This window comes from Erithacus rubecula (genome assembly GCF_903797595.1).
Source record: "Erithacus rubecula genome assembly, chromosome: 8".
NCBI classification, from domain to species: Eukaryota; Metazoa; Chordata; class Aves; order Passeriformes; family Muscicapidae; genus Erithacus; species Erithacus rubecula.
In genome coordinates, this window is record NC_136659.1 from 18,441,354 (window position 1) to 18,460,322 (window position 18,969).

General features: G+C 37.2%; 2 protein-coding genes across 2 annotated transcripts; both read right to left on the reverse strand.

The window, feature by feature from the left end:
• Positions 1–11: 11 nt before the first annotated feature.
• KLHL41 (kelch like family member 41) lies at positions 12–7,769 on the reverse strand. The gene is made up of 6 exons (XM_079311207.1): positions 6,478–7,769; positions 3,724–3,881; positions 3,527–3,634; positions 2,496–2,681; positions 1,803–1,949; positions 12–997 (listed from the first exon to the last, which is right to left on the reverse strand). The coding sequence occupies exons 1-6, from the start codon at positions 7,585–7,587 to the stop codon at positions 886–888; spliced, it is 1,821 nt and encodes a 606-aa protein (XP_079167333.1). The 5' UTR covers positions 7,588–7,769; the 3' UTR covers positions 12–885.
• A 578-nt stretch (positions 7,770–8,347) lies between these two features.
• BBS5 (Bardet-Biedl syndrome 5) lies at positions 8,348–18,876 on the reverse strand. Its single transcript, XM_079311213.1, has 12 exons — positions 18,720–18,876; positions 17,517–17,599; positions 16,676–16,741; positions 15,811–15,860; positions 15,222–15,349; positions 14,220–14,355; positions 13,140–13,235; positions 12,559–12,621; positions 11,738–11,872; positions 11,546–11,629; positions 9,905–9,928; positions 8,348–9,768 (listed from the first exon to the last, which is right to left on the reverse strand). Exons 1-12 carry the CDS (start codon positions 18,779–18,781, stop codon positions 9,667–9,669), a joined length of 1,029 nt encoding a protein of 342 aa, XP_079167339.1. The 5' UTR covers positions 18,782–18,876; the 3' UTR covers positions 8,348–9,666.
• Positions 18,877–18,969: the final 93 nt, after the last annotated feature.

Consider the following 18,969-nt stretch of genomic DNA (forward strand, 5'->3'; position numbering starts at 1 on the left):
AAATTATACTATTATAGTTTTAAAAACAAAGTTTAATTGTTAAAAGTTTCAACATCAAAATGCATCAGCTCTATAGTAAATGAAAACGTCCTATCTGTCACATGTATTTGCTAAAGATAGTTCTTTTAGGACTTTTTCATGAATGCTTGTTATTGGCCTCAGGTCTCTGAGAAAAACTTCCATAAAATATTTGCTTTGGAAATAAATATAAAAGCATAAAAAAGTGGAAAATCAAGTCTAAACATAGTAGGTGAAACAGTAGAGCTACTAGCCTTGTGAACTTCTCTCTCTACCCTCTCCTCTGTCTACTAGTAAAGCTTTGGCTGAGACTGGCATTTATTAGGCTACATAGTATTAAGCCACTTTTGTTTAAAACATTCATTTAAATTCCAAGCCAAATTATTTTTTTGAGGTCTGTGATGAGAATATTTCCAAGATATCTCTGAAGAGTGCAGGATTTAAATACATTACTAAAAGGGGAAATCTGGCCATACAAACAGCCAGTTATAATATTAGTGTTACTTAACAATTAATTCATGCACATTGTTTGAAGGACAAGTCATCAATGCCTGGATTGTATTGAGTGCAAGGAAGTCTAACTAGTGTTTGCAATTTCACAGAGTGGAAAATTGAGTTCTTGCCAAAATCTTAATCTAATCAACATTAATTATAACCCTTTAGAAATTTAAACACTGGCAAAAATTCAGTGGTTGCTGGTTATCTAGGAAGTATCTTAAGAAGTGGACAGACAAATGAACTATTTAACAGTTCCCAGTATGACTAGTATGCAGCTACAAAACTGTACAATTTGGAGACATTTTCATGCAACAAAACTGAAGAGCCTATCAAAACTCCCTCACCATATCATATCTTCCAGCATTTTGTTTACAGTTTTGATAACTTGAAGAGGTTTAAACGTGTGGCCAGGCAGGAGGCTCCAGTAGCATATCGGATCTCTTTCAGTATACCAACCCATTCCTTCTTCTCATCATCATACCTGCATTTAAAAAAAATGTTAGAAAATAGCTTCTTTAAATTTGAGTTTAATGCTTCAGCACACATATAGGAAAAGGAGGATAGTCCATCTGTTACAGGCTTGTAGCAACCATGTGCTGAAGAGTGCCACGAAAGGCTGCTTTTGTCCTCTACTCCAGAACAGAAAGATGTTATTGCACACAAGTTATTCTTTTCCTGATCCATAAAGCTTGTTGCTGACCTTTGTCATGCTTTAAAAAAGTTCCTCCTTAAGCATCCTTGTTGAATTTCTTCAGACTCTTACATATAAAGTTCCTACTGCCAACTAAAACAACTGAATTTACATTAGCAACTAAGAGTTGCAGCAGAGATATGATGTCTCATAACTGCTTCTGTGATTAGCACAAAAAAATCTAGGAGATAGGGACTTCTGATTCTCTTGGAACAGTAACTCATTTGATTACCACACACCAGTATGTACAGGCCTCTGTGTATACATGCTTTTCTGCATCACACTGTCACAAAAGAACATTTTTAGTGGCAAGGCTAAACCTGCCAAGAGATGGCAACTTACTCTTCTAAAGAAGCTGAAGATCGTGACTTGGACTGATCAAATAATTAGTAGGTGGAAGTAGTCATTAGATTCAAGTCTCATATTTATTTGTTACTTTCTGACAAATGTTTTTATCTGTCAACAAATGCTTTACAATCTGTGCTATGAATCATTTTCAGAGTTAAGCAGAAAAATAGTATAGTCTCCAGTGTCTACAAACCTCAGTTTTAGATAAGACTTTTTACCAGGAAAGAGTGACTAAAATTAAACTTACTTCCATATGTCAGTGACTTCACTAGGCGCAAATTCTTTGGATTCAAGTTGAATCATTGCAAAGCCTCCAATAGCATACAAAGCTCCACTTAAAGTGACTAAACTAATGGAACTTCTCTCTTGGGGAAATTCAGGCATTATCTCCCATCTAAGGATGAAAAGAAAAAGTCAAGTTAAACACATAGGAAATATTGTAAAATGAATGCACTAAAATACTTCTCTGGGCAACAAATTCAGGTACCAAGACCATGGTGTAGTAAAAGGAAAAAACTCTGAGATTTATTAGCAGTAAGTTCCAGTGTCTGCATCCCCTTGGGGACTTCTGCCACTCTTATGTGACACAATTACACTGTTAAGACATCTCTTCCCAGAGACAACTTTTTACTGATTCCCTGATTATTCAGCGACATGCTTCATACAGACATATTGTTCCCCAGTTTTCTCATTTTTCCCTACAGTTTCCAAAATGCATACTTATTTCAAGTGTCATTAGCATAATAATTTGAGTGTGTGTGGAAAAAAATCTAGAGACTCGCTCTGTAAACTGCTGCTCTTGTTGCTGAAGATGTGACTGGAGGCCAAATGTCTCACTGGGAGTATAGGTACCTGAACAGCTTTGTGACTCTTATCTCAGAGCTTCTAAAAGCCTAGATGATAAAACACTTGATTAAAATAGCTTGAATATTGCACTCACTTATTGGTGGTGAGATCAAAAGCTTCGACAGATGCAGTAAGGCCCTCCTCAGTGACACCACCTGCAATGACAATCTTGCCCTTATGGATGGCTGTTCCAAACATCGAGCGAGGCACTTTCATTGGAGCCAGATCTCTCCAGTCTCCTTTCTTGGGATTGTACACAAATAATCTATTAGTGCATTTCCTGGAGAGCAAAAAGAAAACCAGTGATCATTTCTAATGAACTTCTGACTTGTTCCAAGTAGATCTAACTGAGGTAGACTGTATGGGTTTATCTATACCACCTCTTTACTCTCCTGGAGATCCTTTTATGTATCTAATCTGAGAATTCTTGCAATGTCTACAAAGCATTACTCACATCCATAGGACTAAAACAAATGTGGTTTACATTATACAGGGCAGCCATTTTACTCCCCTTTGAGGCCACTGTACCTTTAAGGAGAAAGACAACATCCTTTCCCAGCATATTGTAATCAGGTGGATTTGTGGAGGAATATATAGAAAAGGTTATGTAAAGGAAAGATCTATGATGGTATTTTGGCTGATATGACAAACTTTTATCTCAAATATCCCCTATAAAAACACTAAAAAATTACCACATGTTCAGTGTGAGCGAATTATTTTCGTAATGTCATACCCATTAAGGTGTAATAGGTATTAACAAGTCAGAAAATTGGAAAAACTGAGACTAATTCCAGGGCACCTAGGTACTTCTATCTGAAAGGAAAGAATACTTTCAGTGAAGATCCTAATAGCTATGAATAACAACTGTGTCTGCAGTGTAAGTAAAATTTGCCTTGGAAATAAGTATGGTTATTGAAATAGCAAGTTGTATTAAATTTCTATGTAATTTACCTTATCACCAAAAAATAAATCCTACATACCATGTGTTCCCCTCTGCCAGACTGTTAGCAACCTTAATCTAGACATGCAGAAAAGGGAAACCCTCATCTCTGAGTGTGAGGATGTATCTGTTAAAGACCAAGAAGATAATGTTATTAATTGTCATAAAAAGACTTAGAAACTCACTTATCATCAGTTTTTCCACCAAGACAATATATCAGTCCATTGTTTGAGATAGTTGCATGGCCATATACTTTGATGGGCAGTTTTTTGATCTCACCCCATTTCATTGCCCTGGAACAAGAAGATCACTGTTAGGTTTTTTCAGCTAACAATGGGCCATCTGCATGTCCTCAGTGGGTGTAATTAAATGTGAAACATACACAGGGTCATAGCACAATACTGAATCTAGTGACTCCTCAGTGCGAAGGTCCTTGCCTGCTATTACATAGATCTTGTTGTCCGACTCTCCCAGCCCGAAGAGACACCTGGCTGATGGCAGAGGAGGAAGGGCCACCCACTCACCAGCAATACTGTCCAGCTGAAAGAGCATCACAACAGGGTTAGGAAAGGCACAGAGTAAAAGTCCACACAATGAATATTGTTCCACAGAATTTATCTATTGGCACTCAGTGTCTCTCAACAGCAAATTTGCTTGCTTGAACAACCTGCCCTTCCCTCAGTGCAAGTAATTAATGTCTTCTACCCACTCATGCTTCATTGTGCTGAGATCTAGCAGAGTCAATGCCATACAATTCTGTGTCTGCTCACCCTCAGTGTTTCTTGCCTCTTTATTGAACTCCTCTTTCTTGCTCTTGGTTCCCTATCATGTTGCAAAGAACAAGTGGTTCTTGCTGCCCAAGGGAGCAGCCACTCCAGTTCCACACCTGTATGTTCAGCTGGTTCTGCTCATTGTACAATGAGGTGCCAGGCATGCTTACACTGTTCTTACTGATCAGGAGACATCACATGGCAAATGGCACAAATGTTTATTTTGCAATCCCTAGGGCAACAGATGTGTGTTTCATCACAAATAACCTCAAAAAGTTCATGAGATCTCTGAAGACACAAAAACTACTTCACTCTTAAGCAAAATAGGAAATCACTGCAGCTCCCTTGGCAATAATATTGATGTCACATCTACACCAGTACTCTCAGGGCTCTCTCAAATCAAATCCAGTATGCTGAAAACACCTAAAGAAAATTAGCAGCAGCAGGACAGACGACAAAATAAACTAGATTTTTCCTAGAACTGTGGTGCTTTTTTTTTTTGTTTTGATCTGAGAACTTGTGATTGAACCTGAATTATCTGTAATGTTCAAAAAGAATTATTTTCTCAGACCTACTGCATATAGATTTGGTGAACATTGGTACAGGAAGGGAGGTTAGATAAAAGTTTGTGTGGGTGTGAAGGCATTTGATAGAAAGGAAAAGAAAGTTCAGTCAAAATAAAATTCAGGATTCAGCTTGGTGACATTCTTCTTCCAGAAGTACATTCCACAGTCAAGGTTTCCATGCTAAATGCATCTCCCAAATTTGACAGACCACCCCGTTGGACAGAAAGTTTTATTGCAACAGTGAAATGTAGCTCCTGGACATGGATTTCCCCAGTAGCTGGATCTGGGTGGGGTAATGAGAGGATGTACCCCTCAGAGATCACAGCTACTTCATAAGTCTTCAAGATGACATATCTACTGATAGGACATCAACTTGTCATGCACTTTTGAGCCAGTGGCAACCTTGTTTTCTCCCAGGTTGTAAGCTACCAGATACAATGCTTCACTGGTGGAAAAAGGAAGATCAGCAAGTGAAAATTGGTTTGGCACCACATAAATATTTTGGAGAGAACAACAGCCACACGGGTAATGCAGACAAGTTTTGTAACTACAGGGAATAGCAGCAGCAAGCAAATGAACATGATTTCAGGAAATGGATGTTGACATATAAAGCAAAATTTTGAAATTTTCATCTATTTTTAGTATAAGTCTTGAGGTTTTGTTTCTCAGAGGCCCCTTTCTAGTAGCCTGAGACTTACTCTGTTCTGGACTAAATATGCATTACTACATCAGTGTGTTATTTCTATTGAAAGAATATTTCTGTAACAAGTTTTTCATTTCAGTGATTAGTGTTTTACACCAACATAAGGAACTGAAACAGTGTTAGTCCCTCCCCTACAAACTAAGATTTCCCTCTCATTAACGTAACAATGTTCTGAAACCAAGTCTTTTATTGTGTGTGAAATAAGTGAGCCATACTCCTATAAATAATATTTGCATTTTTTAATATCTGAAGGCTTCAAAATGCTATTACTGCTTCATATTTCATATTGAAATAGGACTTACTTTTACTCTTTTAGGCCACTGGGCCTAAACAGAGGACGTGGCCAGCAGCATATTGCATAATTCACTACAAAATAGTTTAAATATACACCAAAGCATGTAGCTAAAAACACAAGACTTAGTTTATAGTATAAGCATGACAAACTGTATTTTTGCTAATTTTCCTGAAATATACTTTGAGTTACAGTTAGTACTAATCAGCCTTATACAGATTTACAAAGATATACACTTACACTCTGTTGAAACATGGTATTTAATGTACTCACACTGACAGTTTGCCAATAAATTATATATTTATATGGCCCTTAGACTTTCTAATGTAGGTACAACAAAAAGGACTTCTGCAATTTTAGTGACATAAACTGCACTTAAAATACATGCATTACTGCTGTCATTAAAGTATTTCAGATGCAAAAAAAGACATCAGATCTAAACAAGTTAAAGCACTCCAACTTTCATCAAAGTTAACAAAAATACATGGAAAGTATTTTATAAAAATATTATTTTACCTAAATTTAGAATCTGTACCATGAAAAATCTGGGCTTAATTTAAGCCAGTGCCTAGATAGAATATACTAATCTTTTTAATATTTTCTGAGATCTCACCAGGGGGTAATCTTGAAAAAGAAGATGCAAGTCCCTCAGTTTCATTTCTGTCTCTGAGACAAAAATAACTCTCTCTAGATACTTCTCTCCATCACCATACAAAGAGACTAGGCAACCCACTTGCAGAGACTCAGAACACTTTTCAGTAACTCTTACAAACACTTATTATACCAACAATTATAAAGCTTGTACCTGGAAAAAGTATGACTGGAAAGGCTGATCCTTGTTCTCCTCTTCGACATAGAGTCCTCCAACAATATAGACCTGATTTTGTTTGGTGACTATACTGGAATGATTTCTGGGAATCTGCTCTGCGAGGGCTGCTAGGTAGCATTCATTCTCAAGAGGATCATAGGCTACTGCAGCTGTGTCATTAACCAGAAGAATCAGGTCTTTGACAAACATGCCATGCCTGGGAAGGTCATTTAGGTAACCAGGCAGTAAATCTTCATCTCCTACATCACCATTCACCTCCCCTTTGGTTGACTTTTCTGTGCTTTTGCTGGAGTCAGGCAGTTTTCCAGCAAAAGCATCTTTAATAATCTTTACTTTTTTCTGAAGGTCTGAGTTGCTTTTAATTATATCATCCTTCTCAACCTGTTCTTTGAAATATTTTTCTGGCATTAGACGAAAACGTATGCAGTCAAAAATTTCCCCCAGGCTCTTTACTCTGTTCTCCTTGTCTGTTCGGACCCATCTCATGACTGCTTCAAATACCAGCTCTTCCTTCTCTACGTTTAAACTGTCAGGTGAAATAACCGAGATAAGTTCGTGCGGGGCAAGCTGCATGAAGTCCTCTTCTTTGCAGATCTGCACAAAATGATCTGAAACAAAATCACGGGCAGAAAATGCGAGTCTTGGGCAGTCAAGCAGAACACCTAACCGAAGGATGGCCAGACAGTTACCAACAGCAAGCCTCTTCTGAAGATAGGAGACGCACACAGTGAATACAGAAGGGATCTGAAAGCGGCTGGCCAAAGCAAAAATATCTTGAACGTTAGAATCATTGAGGTCAATACTTGCTGAATAAAGGTATTTGACAATCATATCCAGGATGTTGGGGTCAACATTATCTAGAACCACCTCCTTCTTTTTCTCTTCATTTTGCTCAGATAAGAAATACTCACGAAAATAAGGGCTACATGCCGACAGAATCAATCTGTGGCAAGGCAGGCTTCTGTCACCAGCTTTTAGAGAGCAATCTACAAACTTTTTCTCTTCAAGGAGTTCCTTGAGGCCATCCTGAAGGAGGGTGGATTGGTAAAGTCTGAGCTCTTCAGTGAGTTCCCTTTGGGAATCCATTTCGCAAACACTTGGGAAAGGGGAGGGAGTAGAAAGCTTTAGCTGTTGTCTGCCCAAAGGTTTGTAAAAAAGGCAGACCAATGTGCTTTTTGCCCTGCTTGAAGCCTCTGCAATTTAATCTCACTAGCTAAATATAGGTACATACACTTACAGGTCGGAATTTGGGATGGACAGTTTGGAAAAACAAAGTTGCTCTTGCAGCTGTCAAAGACTGAAAGAAGCAACTGTTGCTCTTAGTCACTATGGTCAGGTTTTGCCATCATTCTCCACATTGAATCAGAAAGTTTATGTGCAATGTAATAAATTATTTGACATGAGTAAGGACAGCAGAATCTGACTCTCACCGAGACAACTATGAGCAAGATTGCACAGATACATGTTACTAAATATTCTGAAATATAAATATTATTAATCGAGTTGTCAGTTTTAACTACTATTCACTTTTTCAGAGTTGCTGCAGTCATAAAGATACTAACAAACTCCACAACTTTGTATTAATTGCCTTGTTCTAAGATTATTTTTATACATAACCATATCACACATGCAATTTCTTCTGATAATAAGACCTCGAAATTTTGGACTGCTTCTTAATATCCATTTGGTTTTAAACCAAACACTACTGTTTAGACATAAAATACATGTTATTTCAGGTAAAGTTTTGCTTTGCAAAATAATTAAAATTGAAGTCTTAATCCATATGGTAAAATGTTTTTTGAATATAATGGAAACAAGAACAAAATACAACTACTTGAATGCAAGATTTACAACAATATATAATATTGTAAAAGTTTATTGAAGTAATGACTGCTTTTCAATATAGGTAGTATTCCATTAAAATACATATTTTGAAAGATTTTCTACAAAACACCAGTATTACATTCACACTACAGTTACTTTAACAGTCAGCTGCTGAAACAACAGCTGAGAGGAAAGCTCATTTGACTTTTTCCATTTATAGAAAGCAGCGCAGAGGTTTTATCTCATTAGACAACGTAACAGCTGCGTCTTCCTTTAAACAATAAATGACTCATTTCTCTATAACACACAACATCGTAAAAGGTCTAATGACTCACACACAGAAGCTATTTGCATGTGCCCTGTTTTCTAGATCATTGCTTTAGGAAGTGCCCTAGCAAAAACAAACAAACAAACAAACAACAACTGATATCTGGATTACAATTAAATACTTGGAATAACACGTGCTGAACATTTAGCAAAATTGTGAGATATGAAAGCCATTATTTGGAACAGAATTTCTTTTACTTAAAGCTATCAATAATGCAGCCAATATGCATACATACAAAATGTTTTATGTATGATGGTATTTCTGTGCTGCAAATAATTAAACAAGTTATGGAAATTTAATTCAAACATAGTCATTATGGGAAAGTGCATCACTATGTATATGCGTACTTGAAATTGAGCATCAAACTGCATACCTCACACTGCCTTGTTTCAGACAGTTGTCTCCATGTGCAGAAAAAGAGGAGGCTTCCTTTTCTGACATAGAAAATGTAAAATGTGTAAAATGGCAAGCAGTTTTGTGTGTAAAATGGCAAGCAGTGCCTGCTCCCAAAGCCAAAGGGCAACACATAAACACAGAAGCCATGTAGTTATAAAAAAAAACGGTGACTGAAACAGCATGGTCGAATTTGTGTTGTCAGGGGAGGTAGAAAGGACAATCCTGATAACAGTGGAGGTTACAAGTGTGTCAAACAGAGGGACTGCCAGGGGCTCCCAGTGTGACAGGCAGAAGGAACTCGCAGGTCCCTAGAGCCTGGCCAAGGGGGGCCTGCAGGGGGCAGCGCTCCCTGCGGCAGCTGCGCCCGCCCCGTCCGCCTCTCCTGCCACTGCTCGGACAACAGCAGAATCGCACAGCTCTTAGGTGTACAAGGTTTCTGAATTATCTTTCTTTTATGACATAGCCTGAGGGCTTATTATATAATATTTGCCTGCTCTTTAGCGTTGCCGTGTTCTTTCTCTGCTACTCCGGTATTTCTAAATTATCTTCTACTGATCTAAATCCAGCAAGAACGGAGAGTTTTCCCTGCTTAGGAAACAAACATGTACCAGTGTGAATCAGGTCATTACTTCCCAGAGTCCCTGGAGTGTGAATCCATCCTTTAGCTTCTCTATTGCAAGTCCCAGCTCTTCTGAAAAAACAGGCTCCCGATCATGTTGCTTTTTTGAATACGTGACATATGAGAGAAAATAAAATAAAGCAGAAGGCAATTTTAATTTCATTATTCCATTTTATCAACTATTTTATAAATTATTTATTTTATTAATTTGGTAGTATGTAAAAGTATCTCCTTACCTTGTTTTCATCAGCAAAGTAAGCCTGCAAAGGAAAACAAAGAAGGACCTTGAAAAAGAAACCTAAATCCCACATCTGCTAATTCCTTAGGGTCAAAACTGCATTGAGTAGGTCTTCCAGAGGAATCCAGTCTATATGCTTCTACTTCTATGTTAAAATAGTTTACAAAAGGGTTCTAACAGGAGTTTCTGTTTTGGGTTATAGATTAGATACCACTGGATTACAGTACTTTTCATTAAATATTAACCTTTGAATTTTATCACAATAAAGAAAGATTTTTTAAATGGCAGCATTTTTGTATTACATTTGTTAAACTGACAAACATTTTATAGGGAATGTTAATATGAAGATAAACTGACAGCATCCTGGTATTTTTCTGCCTTGTGCAGCAGCTTTTACTATTCAACATCAAAGCCTGAAGTGTGTAATATCAATATTCAGTTGACATTATACTCAATCTAAGAAAAGAACATAGAGTAATAGAACAACTCAATAAATAGAGATGTGGGAAAGAGACACCATCTTTCGTATTCTGTGTGGGTGGAAATTAAGGCTCAAACTCTTAGGGATATCATATCTCCAAAAATATCCACACTCTAGAAATCTCTGGACCAGCAGGTTCTAGATCTTATTTACCAAAAAGAGCCCAGTCTTGCTTCAGCTGTCCCTGTGGACTGGTGAGGGGCAGGAAAGAAAGCACTTTCCTACAGCATCAAGTATTGTGTAATACTGGTGTGTAGCTGCTCCTTGAACAACCTGTATCTCTTACAGCAACAAGCTTCTAACCCTTTTCAGCTTCCAGTTTTTGTTTGAGAATATACAAAGCACAGTTATTTAATCCAGGTGACAAAGGCACCAATAGAGCAAACAGACTGCCATTTAAAGAAAAGATACATCTTCAAATATGCTGGAAACTGAATAAATATGTGCAAAATTGAAAACAAACAAGACAAGAAGCTAGGAAAGGGGTAAAGAAAAAATGAGCTTATCTGTGTTAGTAAAAGGCTGCAAAATTAAATGGAGTGGAAATAACACTTGTACTAGGCCTGGTAATTTACCAAATTTCAGAGACTGGTAAGAAAACGTGTCAATGGTCAGTGCATCAAGGCTAATGTTTGAAAACACGTGTCATCTGCCCTGCAGTCAATCATGGAACCAGGTGTTACTGGGTTGCACACTAATACTGGGAGACATAGTAATATAAAATTATTGCTGCCTTTCTAAAAAACTTCCAAGCTTGAATCTTAGATGAATATTGAGCATATAGCTATCACCATGTATTCATCTGCTTTAAGAGAAGACAAATTATTGTTTTAATATAATATATCCGATTATATTGTACTGCTGATTTTCAAGCTATTCCCAATTTTAATGTGTTGAGAAACTACATAAAACTATTTTTAAAATATCTACCACTTTAATTTATTTTGAGTAATAGTTTGTTCTTAAATTAAAAATTCATATACAGAATAAATTCCTGTAAAAATCATGATGTTTAATAAAAGGCATGTAGATGTGTTTTAAATATAGAAAGTACAATTGTAGCTTACCATTAAAAGAGGATTACAGCTATACATTGCTTAAATCTGAATAACCAAACAAGAATGATTCTATTTTTCTGGTTTTTTTGGAACTGCTTACCACAAAAGCATCTGTATGTTCATCAGCTTCTATTTCCACATCATCTGGAACCTGCTCCACTGTTAAGTCTTCAAGGGGTTGAGGCTGCAAATTATAACTGTAGTAAGTAAATTCAAATATCTAATATGTTTAATATAATTTTTTTATTGTTAACACAGTATGTATCTAATTTAAAATAAATAAATGGAGTACCTTTTCTTCCATTTCATAATCCACTCCAAATATAGGATTAGCTGAATAAACTTTGTGAAGTGAATTAATCTCTTTCACTGCTTCCTGTAGTTTCTCTACAGGGTCTATTTTAAAACCAAGTACATATCCTCCACTCTATATAAAAGAGAAAAAAGACAACATCTATTTAGAGATTTCTAGTTTAATAATAGCAATTTTAAGCTTGCTGAGAAAACTTGAATCATGGGTGAAATAAAAACAATGACAATGCTTCTATATGAGGTAGATAAGCTTTTCACTGTTAGGCCATTATATAAAAGGGAAACAAACTCCTTACATAGAAAACCACAAGCAAACAAGGGTGGGACAAATTCAAAAGTAATAGTAATGATTTATTCCCAGCCACTCAGCAAATGTTGAGTCTGTTAGATGTTGATGTTGTTATTAAAGAAGCTTTCAGATAAACAGAAATAATGAAAAAGATTTTGGAGAGTGGTCTTAATTAAGTACAGAATTAATTAGATCCCAAAGATCATCTGTCAGAAGACAATGTATTTGACAGTTATAAGCTAGTCATGCTGGCCTGTTGTTGTTTTGCTTAGGGAAACCATAACTTCCAACAGCCATATTGACAATAACATGCACTTTAAGCAGCGCAAGAGAACTTTCTAAAAAGATTTTCAGAAGACCCACAGAAAGAATGCTCTATGTAATTTAAAAGCAGAGTCATGATATTTCAGAATTAGAGAAATACTGTATATTAAAAATTGCATTTAGAGAAATATTGTATATATGTACAATAAAAATGTAATCAGTAGAAAAGGGCAGTTAAAGCTGCTTACCTGCTGAGAACTCTCTATCACAAGTGCCAAGCCAAACTTTGAGTCTCTCATTTTTATTGAACGCTAATGATAAAGAGGTATAATGCTGTTAAAAATTATGTAATTACTGGATAAAAATCTCATTGTTTCAGTTTGGTTTTTTACACTGTAATAATTACAAGTACTGACTCTGGAAGCTTGGCTACCAGCATTCCCTCCCATTTACCATTACAAATCTGAACCCCTGAAACCTCAGGGAAAAGTGTTTTATTAGAAGTGGTGACAGTGGTAACAGTAAATTTCTGAACATCAGATTTGATTAGATGATTAATGATTATTAATCCCAGTGTATGCAGGTGGCATGAAGCATCGATGTAAATATTAAAAAAATTTGCAATACAAGCCATTTTCAGTACCTGTACCTGGACAGGAAATCCCCCAACTAATCTGGACAGAAAAGAAAATAAACCCTCTGGCTGATGCTGGCTAGACTAAGTTCCTCTCTGAATGAGGGATATGAAATAAAATTTTGGTAAGCTGGGAGTTTTAACCAAAGACTTAAGCATTTGCTGTTTTGAAAATGGTTGTTGTAAGATACTCACAATTTGAAGATATGGTATGCTGACATTAAAGCTGTCATTCATATTTGCATGCCAAACTATTCTCACATTAGTAATAAAAAATGTTCCCAAATTTCCCTATTAAAGAAAAGTTATATTAGAATTGCTTTAACTACAGAGTTTTTTTTCCCAAACATGATGATGTCTATTTACATATAAGCAAGGTACAGCTTCACATTTTATTCACTAAAAGTCTAACTCTTTCCTACCAAACGCAGTTGAAATGTTTGTATTGATTGCAAGGAAGCAGGATCCAATCTTTAAAGGCTACCAGAACCTGAGTAATGAAAATAGCTGGGAGTCCCTACTACTGCAGCAAAGCTGGATCCAGTCAGAGCCCAGCCAACCTCAAGGGAATACATGAGGCATCTGAGAGCGTTATTAACTGTACAGATCTGGAACTGGCATAAAGCGTAAGTATAATGGCATGTGGGTTAAACTTAGCTAACTGAGGAGATGTGTGCCAAGGGAATGCAGAGGAAAGAACTTTTTAGCTTGTCAGAGTGGATCATATTTCTATTCTGGACTAAAATTGCACAGACAGAAATATCAGATCCCATTTTGTTTCTGAGAAATGCTTGCAACTAATGCCCTGTAAAATAATAAATGTTTTCTATTTTTATCTTAAATTTTTTATTATTTTTTAAGACATAGAATCCTTTCCAATATTTTTAAATTTCATTAATCAAAAGACAATATATCTTAATATTGTTTAGTCAAAGCCGCATGTAAACACACAAATATTCAGCACAGCACTTCAGAAATACAATTTTCTTTCATTATCATACAGAGTTTTCGACTCATAAATATATATTTTTAACAGAAATTGTATATCTAATTCCTTGCATATTAGCCAGGTCAGGTAGACTTCAGGCTGCCAAGAGGAGATTTTGTTGTAGTGAGGAGCAAATATATGGGATCAGTTTCTCTGCATGCATCAGCTGATGAACTGCATTAAGGGCAATTCCTTGGAGGTTACAAACTATAGAACTACAATTGCTAGATAAAAGCTGAAACATTTTAACTTTTCTGTAGTCAGTGTATTCTGATTCTTTACTGTACCTGGTCACTGGATAAATTCCAAACTCCATTGACTTTATCATATATTTGTTCTTGTGGTAACAATCTCAGTTGCTTGTTTTGAATCAATGCACTTCTCAGTTTCAGATCACGATACATTTTGGAAGTTTCATAAGCTCTGCAAAAAATATTAAATACATACATAGTTCATACATAGTTCCATTTTTCTATTATCTTTACTTTTTGTTTTAATACAGATATGAAGTGTAGATTTTCAGCTTTTCTTGTCACCACATTACACGAAAGTGAGAGTTCCATTAAAACTTTTTCAACATAATTAAATATATTCCATCTTTCATTAATCTTTTCCTTATAACGAGGTTTTAACGACTTTTTGCTCTTCAGTATTGTTCATGTCTCTACTATTTTTTCCTTTACTTTAAGACAGTCATCACCCAGCCTCTATTGCTAAGCTTAAGTTCTCTGGGTCCCATGCCATACATAGCATGGACATTAACATTATTTTTCAGTGCCACTTAAACCACAAATATCCAATATATATGTCAGTGTTTCATAGCTCTTAAATAGACACTCATGGTAATGTATTATGCACACATTCATTCATATGACTTGTCTTTAGGTGGGAAGCATACAATGCTTTGAAGTCAATGAAGAGTTTTGACCAGGATTTAACTCTTAGTTTCCTTCACATGGTCTGAAATTATGGGAAATTATTGCAGACAGAAATTATAGCTAGAAAATTCACACTAAAATTAGCTCCTTTATACTCTTATTTGTTCAGATAGTTTATACACACAAGGTATATAAATTGTGATCAATAACTAGTATAAATACACTTAAATTTTTCATTATGTGCAGTTATCTACTAAAATTTGCGATCATTCTCCCCCTTACTTCCAGAGAGTGTTCTCTTTTGGGAAAGTTTCCTGAATGTTGAATATGGACAGTCATATACTGTGTCTATCAGCAGTTGTAATCCCCCATCTTTGAGTCCTTGATCCAATACTATTTTAAGTACACTACCTGTGCACAGCAATGACTGAAGTGAAGAGTCTGGGACTTCCAGGAACAATATTGGTAAATATGAATTCAAAGCGAGTACTGTTACATTTAGTCAATATATACAGGGCTTCTGTCTGCCCTCGTAATTTCTGTAAGGAAAATATGAAACTTTACATTTTGGCAATATAGTAGTTTGATTGTACAAATAATAAATAATCTTCAGATATTTTCTAAGTTATTATTTTAAACTATGTATATGTATAGGCAATCCTGATTCTGTCATTAATCTACTGCTGTTTTCAACTGAAGTTGTTCTTTTTGACCAACTAGCAGTTCCACCAACAGTAAAACTAATGCAGCCTGCCTGCTCTACATTTGCAATGTGATGACTGAAATAGTATTTTTGGTTTTGTTATCATATGGTTGCCAAGGAAACCGACATCATCTTTCTGCTAATTCTTTGTGGCAAGTCAAACAGCTTCACATTTGCATGCAATTCCATTCAGGTTATGTATTTGAGAGCTTCAGATTATTGTTGATATAGTGCAAGAAGTATAAGCAACTAATTACAGCTTATTTTGTTATTTTTAAAAGTATTTTTGGAACTTACTGAGTTGGCAGTTCTTGTAGTTATATTTATAACACAGTTGTAACCGACAGCTTAAAAGTCAAGGGAGAAAAAAACATTGTTTTGAGAACAAGGAAAATAAAAGTCAAAATTACAAAGTATATTACTGAATTTTGTAGCCCTGCTTTGGATGCTATTTGTGAGAGTTACACTTTGTGGTAAATGCTCTGGGTCCTCATCACAACCCTGAAGACTAATTTAAGCTGGAAAGGACCATGGGAGCTTCTTTGGTCAAGTGCTGTTTTCAAATCAGAACCAACTCTGGCTGCTCAGTGTACTGTCCAATTCAATAAATATTTCCACAGAAGGAGATTCCACACTGAGCACTGGAAATAATTTCTGTACAAAGTAACTACATCCTGCCCCTGTTTCAGCACATTAAATTAAATATGAGCAAACCTCTAGCTGCTCATACAGTAGTAACTCATACATTTAAAATGAGAAACTTATTCAGAGTTTACAACACTAAAACTGAAAAGGCAAATACTCGTGGGGAATAAATACAGAAACGCAGAATGTAAATAAACAGGTGGCAACAAGAGCTACAAGCAAAGCAATGTATGATGAAACTCAAATTTTTGTTTCTAAAAATCCCACATTGGCCAAATTAAAAATATGTCTGAAGAACGTTTCAACTTCTTTTCTGAGAAATTAACATTGAATATTAAATATTAGTATTTTATTATGAATTATCATCTCAGTTCCTATATTATAAAGAGATTCATTAGTAACAGTTTATTTCAGACTTTACAAAGCAACACAGCTATACTTCAGTATTCTGTACTGAAATCAGTACTTTGTGAAGGAATAGCATGCCATCACAAAGGAAACAAAAGGTAATACTTACAGAGATTGACTCTGGGCAATGACAGTGAGCGCCAAATGATCCGCAAATTTGTCACAAGCAGCTTGCCTGGAGATAAAGAGTGTAGCTATTTTTAATCTAAACAAATTCCATTACATGAAATATTCTGAAACAACAGAATAATCCTTCCCCTTGACAGGAAAAAAGTAGAGGATATCCCACCAGAAAAATCACTAAACTACTAAACACTTAAATGCTTAAAATGCTAGCAGAGAAAATCCAACAAGGAACAAATGAAACAAACTCGAATAGATACCAGCACTCCTCAAAATCACACCAAGAACAGTTACTGATTTCAATCCAGATGCCTATAGTAAAAATGTAGACACAATCAGTGCAGAATTGCTCTGGGGAGGAGAGAGGGAGGGCAGTGAGTTAACTATCACAGCAGTATTCAGGAATAACCTCACTCCTTTGCCATATGCAAATTTATTCCCTTCTTTACCCTGCAGAGCAGCACATCCAACCCCTCGAAGGGTCATCTCAGCATGCTGGCAGCCCCAGCCCCTGCCCACTACATATTCCTTACTGATTCACTTAAAAACAAGGTGGGACAAACTGAGCATTGAAGAGGATTACAGCAGAACAGCATCACACTGTAAATGGGTTATTCCTACAAGGATTTCAATTCTAAACAAATTCTGAGACAAGAATTAACTTCCTGCAACTTTAAGAAAACACTCTAAAGCAGATTTGTGAAATAGGCAGAATCTCTTCTGTGCAATAGAGCACTGCTACAGAGTTCAGTGGAAACCTGACTGGGCTTTCCTGAACCTACACAGGTTTCATAGGAAGTTTACGATTTCCCTGAGCATTGAGTTACCTCTGTCTCCATTGTTTCCTTTGGTATCTTCAACAGACTCTAAGCAGTCTATAAGGACCTCTCCAGGTCTCATTTTCATTTGTCTAAAGAAAAAGTAAAATAATTTAATTTATCTTTCACAAATAAGGCCATTTTTATTTCCCTGCTTCACTTTCTTGTTTTCTGCTCAGTACATCATGCAATGAAAAATCCACATATGCACACATACATACAAATAACCTTTACATACCTGACATTATCACTACATCTCACAGATGAAAAATAATGGTAATTTTATTATCAAATTTTAACAGTAAATAGATAAATAATTATGTAGCAAGCGTGACCATGAAAACTGTACCCCAAAAGAAGGACAAAGTGTGTGGAAATTGGAGGAAAATGCGAAAAAAAAAACCCACTTGAATTAATGCAATTTTTAGAGGACAGATTTCATTGCCTCTTGATGTACTTTCAGGTCATGAGGAGTGGAGCTAGGCTCAGGAAAGGAGAAGCCAGCAAAAGAAATACCAGATCTATAAAGACACGTGAAATGCTCTGCTAAATTTTCCTCAAAGGGTGTGGTTTGGTTTGGTCTTTTTAGTGAGGACTGTTTATTTATTTATATTATTATTCTGCTTAATTTAACTGATCTAGCCACTTAATTACATAACAACACTTAATTACATAACAGTGTGAATTTTTGCTGTATTTTAATGGTACTGCCAAAAGCAGCCAAAACAGAAACAAAATGTATTATTAAGACACGAATTCCGTGAAATACTGCTCATCCACAGCCCCCTTCTAGAAGAGGATGCCAACTGCACGGCAGAGGCGCCAGGTCCTGGTACCCATGAATGCCACCTTCAGTTTGGTTGTACTTCTCAGTGCTAGAAAAGCTCCGCTGGGAAGAGTACACGCCCTTCCCTCAGCCCTCCAGCATCCAACCTTTTGTTTTATTTTTATAGATCGGCAACGGCGAGTGGAGCCCACCCAGCACGCCCTGCCAGCCCTGTCCCGCCCCATCCGCAGCCGAAGTCGCTCCTCCGCCGCCGCCACACCGCGGCGCTCGCGGCACACCGGGGCGCTCCCGCCATGCACCGCGCCGGTAACGCCGCTCGGCCTCAGCCTGCGGGGGCAGCGCTCAGCGCCGGGCGGGCCCGAGAGAGCCGCTGTGAGGGCAGAGCCGCTGTGAGGGCAGGGCCGGGTGGGGACACGGGCACTCACTGCGGGGAGATGTCGAAGCGAACATCCCTGTCCTCCCACAGCACGTCCAGCGCCCCGCTCATGGCAGCCACCCTCCCCGACGAGTCCGCGCGCTGCCGTGGCAACGGGGTGGGGGGGGGGGCAGGTGGGTGGTGTCGCGCGCTCCCGCGGCGGCCGCGATTGGCTGCGGCGCCGCGCGCGGGGAGCGCGCGCGCACTCGCGCCCGCCCTGGCTGCGCCCCCGGCTCGGCTGAGGCGCTAAAACCCAAATC